At 37.2% G+C, this 10,305-nt stretch overlaps 1 protein-coding gene across 1 annotated transcript; it reads left to right on the top strand.

Moving 5' to 3' along the window:
- The first annotated feature begins 392 nt into the window (after positions 1-392).
- tent5ba (terminal nucleotidyltransferase 5ba) lies at positions 393-6,735 on the top strand. The gene is made up of 2 exons (XM_051721926.1): positions 393-812; positions 4,992-6,735. Exons 1-2 carry the CDS (start codon positions 657-659, stop codon positions 6,015-6,017), a joined length of 1,182 nt encoding a protein of 393 aa, XP_051577886.1. The 5' UTR covers positions 393-656; the 3' UTR covers positions 6,018-6,735.
- The last annotated feature ends 3,570 nt before the right edge of the window (positions 6,736-10,305 follow it).

Raw genomic sequence — 10,305 nt, 5'->3', positions numbered from 1 at the left:
CAAAATAGGTTTGTATTACTATGATATTTTCACTCAAATTAGAAATGTAAACATTGCAGAAAGCGCTGTTTTTTTTTTTTTTTTTTTTTTTTTTTTTTTTTTTTTTGCCTGAAAAAAATAAATTTAAAAAATCTGGTAGCTTCTGTTTAACCTTTTTTCAAAACGTATTAAATAATCGCGATAACATTTGTGTCGTACTGTGCCGAACTGCATTGAGAACGGAGTCATCTGAGTTCAGTTCTGCGAGGTGGGCGTGTCACAGCGGCACTGCCTCGGCCAATCTATTGGGCGCCACTTCCAAAGAGTCCTCAGAAATAATTCATGACCAAAATATTCAACCAATGAGCTGCAAGTATGCAAATCACAGGGGTATAAATACTATTCAGACGCTTTATTTCTAGCATACTATATCACTAGTTCTGTTGCTGATTCGTGTGTGCCCGGATTGGGAATAGTAAACCGCGAGCGCAGCTGGATGACTTCAGGAACCGTGTCGATATTTATATAGCTGATAACGAGAGCTTCTAACAACGCAAACCTCTTTTTCTAGAAACTTCATTCAGAGATATATCCAAGTGGTGAAATAATAGCGATATCTGTTAAGGAGTAGATTTTTTTTGTTACATTTTTCTAACCTGGTTGTTCTTTCCATCGCGATGTCCTCCGGTGATGCGTCAGAGCAGTGTCGGCGGTTTTGCGTGTTAACTTGGGAGCAGGTGCAACGTTTGGACTCTGTTCTTGGCGAGACGATCCCCGTTCATGGACGTGGAAACTTCCCGACGCTTTCGGTGCAGCCGAGACAGATTGTCCAGGTAAATATGAAAGCATCTCCCTGCAAACGTTAACATTTAGTTTTAGACTTGCTTTTTAATGGACTTATTTGATTATAATTTATATTTAATAATGTCAATTTAACAATTTACAATTTAAAAAGATATCACTGACTTGTTTACCCTTTACTTACCCATCGCTGCTTGTTTTCTTTGGTTGTAATGAATTTTAAACTTAGCCTATTTTATTCATTTATTTTTCTTTCGTATTATTCATTATTTTATGTATAGACCTTATTATTAAATCGAAACGTTATTAAAACGTTATTAAATTGGCCTCTGATTACCAACAGCCATCAAATATTTATTATGATAATGTGAATACATAGTAAGTGGTTTTATAATTATTTTTTTCTCTCCTAAAAATAAGCAAAACGTTCTTAGGGGCCGTTCACACCGAAAGCGTTTTTGTGTCCGTCTGTTTTCCAGTTGTACAAATGCGCTCGAAAGACATCTTTGAACGTTGCCTCACGCGCAGGAGCACCGCGTTTTTTAGACGGCTTGTCAAGTTAAAAAGAACTTCAACTGTTAAAAACACAAGGGCGCCTTTAGTGTGTACGGCCTCTTAGCCTTTGGCCCTCAAGAGATAGAGAAAAATGTACACTTAGCAAATTTAAGTGACACGTTACTGACATTCCCACGAATGCTTCACTAAGTTTGGCTCATTACCGAACTTAATCCTCTGCAATGTAATACCGCTTGATTCCCAACAGCATAGTGATAACCGGCATCTATGTACCCCCTCTCTCAATGAAAAGAATACTTGTTCTCATACACAAGCAGTGTGGGCTTGAGTCTACACATGTAAGTAGATATTGATCTTTTGTCCAGATGACTTTGCTTAGTATTACTGGCTTCACATCTCACCCAACAAAAGTGGTTTTGTTTGAAGATACATGCTTTTGCAGTTTAGTGGTTTTGCTTCATAAAACACTTGTATTAGATTCAGCATTTCATACAAGCATGATCCCATGTGGCAGCAGTGTGAGACCATAAGGGAAGCTGACCTTCATGTGGTGAAGTATTTTCTAACTGCCCAGCATGTCACAGGACAGAATCGACATCTTACCTTCAAAAGGTCTCAAATACTGAATGCTTTACACAGTGACATAATGGACAGCATGCATTAGATTTTAAAAGTAAAAAAAAAAAGGGGCCTTAATGGGAAGATTCACCCAAAATTACAATTCTGCCTTTATTTATTCACCCTCTTGTTGTTGTTCTAAACCATTTAACTTTCTTCTGAGGGACTGAAAAGGAGATGTTAGGCAGAATGTTAGCCTCAATCACCTTTCAATTTCATTGCATATTTTTTTCCATATAATGAAAGTGAATGGCAACTCTCCTTTTTGTGTTCCATGGAAGAATGATAGTCAAACAACTGTAGTTTGGAACAACACAAGGGTGAGTAAATGAGGAAAGAATTTCAATTTTTGGGTGAACTTTGATTTTAAGATTACCTCATATGTTGGCTTGAATGCTATAAAAATGTACTTGACTATGAAAGTAACTGAATTGTGGAATCTGACCATTTTCCCCCTTCTTTGACTGTTAAGTTTAGTTGTGCTCTGCATGAATTGACAATCTCTGTTTCATAATACTCCATATGCCTGAACAGTTTGAGTTTCAGTTAGTGAACAGGTAGTAATGTCCCGTCAATAAAACCAACTGGGAAGCCCTTTAATTTTAATGGAAAACCTGTAAAAACAAACTTTGATGTTTTAATAGTCTGCCTCCAAACGCTATCCCAAAATTGAAAAAAGATGGCTTCTCACTGACCATTACTCGTTTTCCTTACCCTAATGATTTGCCATGGCACCATCTAATTACATGGAGTTTGGGGCTTCTTTCATTATCAGCAAAACAGTGTCATGACTGCACCTTGAGCTTTTGGCTGTGAGATACAATTAGATCATAAAATGTAGCTTTTAAATGCAATCGAGAATTTGACTCAGCATGTGAGCTGTTCTTTAGACAGGTCCACTTTTATATTTCTGTGAATACCTGGCCTGTTGACCCTGTGTGTGTGAAGAATGAAAACAGGGGCCTTCACTCGCTGTCCCAGATGAGTTATTTAACCATCATTGGCAGGATGTCTAACAGACACACACTTCTTATTTCCAGAAAGGCAAGGTGTGGCATTTTAGTATTAAAAACATTTCAAGAAGACATTCAAAATTAGTCACATTGGCACATTAGGAGTCCAAAAAATTTGCTTGCCCTACATGGCATGTTTTATGTTGCCTACTGTATTATAAATGTACTCACCATGTTCTGTGGATAGCATAGATGTGCAGAGACATACATTGTATGTGGTTTCACTGTGTGAACTTGGTCAGTTGCTGCAGTCTGACCTAATACAGGAATGTAAAAATAGAACACTAATGATGTGATTGACAGGAGGTGAGGGTAGGTATACATGTGATTAACACTAATCCAACAGAGCATGTCATAAGCAGTTATGACATGCTGTTCAAATCTCTCAGGTGTGGTGTAATTATAGCCTACAGCTGTTTCACTTTTGTGAATATAAATCAAGTCAACATTCTACTGTTCATAACCGCAGGTATCTCAGATAGAAGTACTGTATGTTTTCTGAAGGTCCTTCAGTATTTTCTTTATACTCCTTGCCTCAGCTTAGCCAACAAAAATGGCACTGTCATTTTCAAGGCAGCCACTTAATACTGAGATTTATGGCTGACTTTAGACCATATGTGATTGTCAGTTCTTCTCAATGTGAGAAAATACAAGAAATCTGTGATTTTTAGCAGTTCCTGACATCATGGCCAGGGTTAGGACAGTCAGCATACATTACATTGCAATGTGCTACACAGAATTACAGCCCAGCTTTGTTAGAATGGCCATCCCAGTCTCACAGAATCACGTTACTATACCTACATGTTTGCAGAATTATTTTACGTGGCTCATTGTATGCATCGCAACATTTACTATAGTAAATTCACTATTGACTATAGTGCGATACATTTTAAATGTGCATTACCAACTACATTTAGAAGCATGTTCAAATGCGATTAAATTGCATGGTAGCTCAACTGATAGAGCATTGCAATTGCAATGCAAAGGACTGGATACGTCCAGGGAAGCCCGCTAGTCGACACTAGTCGAGCCAAAAGTTCATAGTTTACCACAAAAGGCGTGGTTACTTCAGCATTTTTCATCTCACATTTACTTATGACACTATGGGTTAGATTGTGGTTTAAGCTTGTTGATTTAAAACTCCATAGAGTATTAACCTTTACCTTTTCTGTTTGGGAGAACAGTTTACTTACTTTTAGCACCACTCAGTGATCATTTTACTTTGGAACTGCGGCGATACGTGTAAGGAACCACATAACAAAATTTTGCATAAGTGCCACAGTCACGTAATTTTTGTGAGATCAGGCGGTAGAATGGTGTGTCTTATTTTATTTTTTTTTAGCTAATGTTAATAATCTAATTGCAAAAGCTATCAGAATGGTTAAAAAGTGGCTAAAGCTTTGAAACATTTGTAAGTTTTTACATGTAGTGGTAAATGCAACATTATCAAGTAAAGGCCATGTAAGGTAATGTTTCATAAGTCAAAGTGTTGGTTTTTAGTCCACCTTAGTCAGGTCCGAGCAAAAGACCAAGAAACCCCAAAGAAGTTAAGAAAACCCTAAGTGACAATACACTAACAATTATAACTAAAGATTTCTTAACTTTTAGGGGTTTCTGCATTAAGTCCAAGAGTCCATAACAGCCGAGTCAAGTCCGAGTGAATGTGTTCATGAAACTGAATTCAAATAACAACTGCAAACTCAACACTAAGCCATTACATCAATATGTCAAGCTCGTTTTTTCTTTCACAACCAAGAAAAACAATGTGTCAATATTAGAGTTGCAACTATCCATTTATAGATATAGTTGGACTCGAAACCATACTCGAGTCTGAGTACGAGCTCAAGGACCACAAATCTAGTCATTTTGATTTCTTTAAATTTTTTGTGGTGCAAAGTTTGCTGGGTGAGTAAAGTCCAATCTGTGCTCATCTGTTCGAGCTTTGCTTTTTTGCAATTTTCAAAATGTGCCATATGTCTGTAAAGACTATTGTAGATTGGTAAAAGTTACTGTTTTTGGGCATGTTCTTGTTTGATTACTGACCTTGACTTCTCCTTTTTGTAGGTGGTTCGAGCACGTTTGGAAGAGCGAGGTATCACCGTTCGGGATGTGAGGTTGAATGGCTCGGCTGCCAGTCATGTTCTGCACCAGGACACAGGCCTTGGGTACAAGGATTTGGACCTGATCTTTGGAGTTTCGCTGTCAGATGGCCAGGCCTTCCGTGTGGTTAAGGACGTGGTTCTTGACAGCCTGCTGGACTTTCTACCTGAGGGGGTGAGCAAGGAGAGAATCTCAGCACTTACTCTGAAGGAGGCCTACGTACAGAAGTTGGTGAAGGTGTGCAACGACACCGACCGCTGGAGCCTCATCTCCCTCTCCAACAACAATGGCAAGAATGTGGAGCTTAAGTTTGTGGATTCTCTCAGGCGCCAATTTGAGTTCAGCGTGGACTCTTTCCAGATAGTTTTGGACTCTTTGCTTCTGTTTGACCGTTGTTCAGAGACACCCATGTCTGAGTGCTTCCATCCAACAGTGGTGGGCGAAAGCATGTACGGGGACTTTGAGGAGGCTCTCTGCCATTTGTGCAACAAGATCATCGCGACACGAAACCCAGAAGAGATCCGGGGAGGTGGTCTCTTAAAATATTGCCACCTCCTGGTACGAGGGTTTCGGCCAACTTCGGAAGCAGAGATGAAATTGCTCCAGCGGTACATGTGCTCTCGGTTCTTTATTGACTTTCCGGACATAGGTGAGCAACAGCGAAAACTGGAGGCTTACCTGCAGAATCACTTTGCTGGAATGGAGCACAAACGTTATGACTGTCTGGTCACGTTGTACCATGTAGTCAATGAAAGTACGGTGTGCTTGATGGGACATGAACGACGACAGACCTTAAATCTTATCTCTATGCTTGCGCTTAGGGTGCTGGCTGAACAGAATGCTATTCCCACAGTTACCAATGTCACATGCTATTACCAGCCTGCACCCTATGTGCGAGACATCAACTTCAATAACTACTACATTGCTCATGTGCAGCCGCTAGTGCACACCTGCAGTAATTCCTACCAAACATGGCTGCCGTGCAACTGACCCACATAACCTCTGCAAAAGAGAGATTAAAAATCAAGTTCAACCCTTGTATCTTCCCATGTGGTGAAGGCGATATGCAAGCAAGTGAATACCATTGTCAATGTTTTGTTAAAAAAACAACAATGGGCGTTTAGAAGGAGATTGGTAAACAGTGGCAAAATTGATTTCTTTTCTCTTTTTTGTTTTGCTTAATGTGACATATATATATATATATATTGACTGTTCACTGCTGTATGTCTGATTTGAGCCGATCCTTTCATGCTCTCTTGGTGGATGAGGGTCCTTCAGTCTTTTTCAAATGTAGCAAGAATGTTGTCTTGAAGTTTTTTTTTTTTTTTTCTCAAATTCAATATAGATTCAGCTAAACACTCAGAGGTTATATAAATCAAGAGAGAAGGCTGCATTCTGGCGGAAAGACGTTGTGAAGCTACAGTATATATATGTATTTTATTATTATTTTTTGCCAGAATGTGTTTTCAATCAACATCTGTTTTGCTTGGATGTTTCAAGGACCAAAGATATTTTATTTTCATTGTTAAGAAAGGAATGTTTGATTTTGTAATTCCAAGTGCCTAAAACACGTTGTACAAAAAAGTGAGACCTGTGTCTCTAAAAAAAAAAAAGTTTTTTTTTTTTCTGTCTCCTAGCTAATTGTAAATCTCTATTTTCAGGGATGGAGGCATGTATTTCCATGTGATTAAAAAAAGCACTAAACCCATCTTGTGTTCTAGAACTCATTTGCCTTTTGAAGCGATTGTGATCTTAGTTTGAATACCATAAGGTGTGTTTAAGAAATACCATAACTATATTTATTCCTTTGAAACTATTAATATTCACACATTTATGCATAGCCTGTAGTTACAGGGGTTTTCCCTTTTGTGTGCGTCCTGTGAAAAATAGTTTTCAAATTGGAAGGATTTTCCATATCAACTGTGCACTTACAAAATATCAAAGGTGAATGTGGACATTGGTGCTAATGCAAGTGTAGCGTTGTTGTGATCTGAATGTGTACTCACTCTTAAGCTGAGGAATTTGATCCATTACAGTTTCAGAACATGAACCATAAGGATCCTTTCTGAAGCACAATGGCCTCTCTTTTTAGTGTGACACTAAAGGTACCAGACAAAAGATTTGTTAACCCACCCATGCTGCCCCTGGAGATAGAATCATATTTCCGGGTTCATGTCATATCGATGTCATGATTCTTGTAAACATTAAGAATCTGATATTGTGATGTTAGGTGATGGATCTAGGGATATGATATTAAAAATCATTACCTTTGATAAGCAGATGATTTACAGTATTTTATTAAAGTGAATGCATTTATAATTTCAAAAACACCCAGATAGATTTAAGTGCATCTGCCAATTTAAAGAGCATTTAAGCAAATACTGCTATTATACTTTTGCTCCCAATACATTCTCGATTTTCTTGGGGTGGTAGCATAGTGGTCAAAGATTTAGGCTGGTAAATTTAGGCTCAGATGAGTTGGGTGATCAATAAATCAGAGCTACTGAATTCTCCTTTTCCCCATTGAGGTCTTAAACCTGTTTTTGCCATTGCCTATTGGGGATCAATAAAACATTTTTCTAGAAATACACAAATTAATGCATTTATTTGCAAAATAACTCTGATCCAAAAGCTTAAATGGTGGAAATAAATGTCTCTGTTTTGATTCTTGAATATTAAACAATATAAGTTCTTGGTATTTATATGTGTACAGAAAATAGTCTTGCATACACAAGGCCATTAAATAGGAATAAAGGGTTTATTTGGACTCAAGCGATGAACGGCTAATTAGAACAGGTGCGTCCAATTATAAGCACCATGTCCCAGTTTGTGTTTACTGAAATGACCCAGTAAAGTTAGGGGTTCTGTTTTGCATGAACTAGTTTGAGTTTAAAGGAATATTCCAGGTTCAATACAAGTTAAGCACAATCGACAGCATTTATGGCATAATGCTGATTACAACAAAAATCATTTAACTCCTTTAAAAAAAGAGCAAAAATCAAGGTAACAGTGAGGCAATTACAATGAACGTGAATGGGGCCAATGTTTGGAGGTTTTAAAGGCAGAAATGTGAAGCTTATTTTATAAAAGCATTTACATTAATTCTTCTGATAAAACTCATGTATTATTTGAGCTGTAAAGTTGTTTAAATCATAATTTTTACAGTCGTTTTAGGGTTTATTGACATTACATCATCATGGCAACAAAGTTGTAAAATTGGCAATAACTTTACACAGAAAAGGTTAGTAAGCAATTTTATCACACTAAAATCATGTTAACAGGCATATTGTTTATGTCTTGTGGCTATACTTTTGAAAAAGTATTTTAACGTTTACAGATTCCATTCACTTCCTTTTTAAGTGCCTCACTAGAACCCGGTTTTTTGCTTTTTTAAAAGAAAAGGATGGGCAAGTAAATTTTTTTATATATATATATATATATATATATATATATAAAATATATTTCATACAGTCAATTGAGCTTAATTTGTATTGAACCCGAAATATTCCTTTCACTGACGTGCATAGAACAGGGGCTACAGGGCGCAAGCCCCTGCCCCTTTCGTTCACAAATGTAAAGGTGCCCTTTTAAGCAGAGGTGCCTTTAAGAGCGCGAGAAGTGTGATGTAAATGTTTGTTTTGCATGCAAAATTAGTTTTTTGTACAACAATTAATTTTCAATTTCTTACATAGTTCATAAGTGTACAAAATCATTGTAATTTTTCCTTTTATTTCTAACTTAAATGACTTGCATATAAAGCCAGGAAAAAATAGGAGATAAAGATCACCCCAACTGTGTATTCTTTAGAATATTTAGTCTCTTTAAGGTGGGAATGGTACATGCTGTCCTTTACACCATAGATAAATTGTAAACCCACCCTATGTGACCCCGTGTCCACATGCTTGGACATTGTATTTTGGCTTTGCTATATGCAACACATAGTTTAAATGAATAAAAACTGACTGAATACTGTTCACAAGACTCTTGACTGTCATTTAAAGGGTTAACTTCTGCTGCACCGAGTCACATGACAAAACAGCATTCCATTGATTTCCTTGAAGCGCTCCTATGGACAACAAAAGTGCCTCTGGTAAGAAATATCTTTACATTTTTACATTGAAACCTGTTTGGTTGTAAAGAGTAGTGTCTCCAGATTTGTTTGATATGGTACTTTAAAAAAATCCGTTCATTTTTTGCGTGTCAGCACGCTGATAAACATGTCTACTTATGAGGACACTGGCACCGCATTTCCTCAAAAGTAGAAAACACATGTTAATTATTTTGAATCACTTTCAACTCCAACACATCTGTTGGTCATTTAGCTTCATTTTAATATACATTTTGTTATGTTTAATTTTGTTATCTCTGTGCAATACGATTCTATTCATTAACATTAGTAAATTAATTCCTATATATTTACTGTGCATTTTCATATTGAGAATAAATGGGTTCATCCAAAAGCTGAAAAATTTTGCTTTCAGAGGCTTTATATGGAGTTAGGATGAAAATAAGGTGTATTTTGACCTGTTCAGAGACCAGTGCAGACAGACAGCACACTGGAGGTTAAGTCATACACTAAATAGAGAGCAAGGGAACATCCTATAGCTTTCTATGCAGCTAAGTGCATTCAATTCTAAAATCCAACCAAAAGTTCAGTTTCAGGCTGCAAATGATGTTTGGACCACACAACATGTTTGACAGATATGGAACAATGGTAATCAGTACATAGATTCAGAATTTTATAATGTTACATTTTATTTTAACATGGTTGGCAGTGATTGCATGATGCTGGACATTACTTTACAGAAAATCAGCTCTAATGTCAGTAACGTCTTAAAAACATGAATAACCAACACTCCTGGAAACATAAAAAACAATTTGATGGGAAAAAACACTATAGCTTAGTGTTATTTAAAATTTCACAACGTAGTCTCGCTGTCTACACATGTGGACATTAATTTTTATGAAAACTATTTGCTCTAGAAAGTTTTTTTTTTTGTTTGTTTATTAGTTGCTACTAGTTACAAATCAAAAAGAGACATGGAAAATGCACACAGCAGTCACACTCGGGTCACAGGAGGCTATAGTAGCAGCATAAGTCAAGAGGGGAAAACGTAATTCTCACGAGGACACTGATAGTCCACCAAACATAAGGGAGGAGCAAACATATAAAAGCTTACACAGCAGCCTTCTAAACCATTTCTCCTGGTGCTCTGTGGGCTCTCTCTTTATGCTCCCTCTCAATTGAAAATGACCTCTAAGCAAAGGATTTCTGTCA

The sequence above is a fragment of the Myxocyprinus asiaticus genome, chromosome 16, assembly GCF_019703515.2.
Source record: "Myxocyprinus asiaticus isolate MX2 ecotype Aquarium Trade chromosome 16, UBuf_Myxa_2, whole genome shotgun sequence".
Taxonomy (NCBI): Eukaryota; Metazoa; Chordata; class Actinopteri; order Cypriniformes; family Catostomidae; genus Myxocyprinus; species Myxocyprinus asiaticus.
Note: the sequence above shows the minus strand (reverse complement) of the source record. Positions and strands in the feature narration are given on the sequence as shown.

Excerpts from the sequence above, each read along its gene's own strand:
- tent5ba (XM_051721926.1), top strand. The coding sequence starts at position 657 with ATGTCCTCCGGTGATGCGTCAGAGCAGTGTCGGCGGTTTTGCGTGTTA. Across the intron at positions 813-4,991 it reads AGCCGAGACAGATTGTCCAG|GTGGTTCGAGCACGTTTGGA; the intron begins GTAAATATGAAA and ends TCCTTTTTGTAG.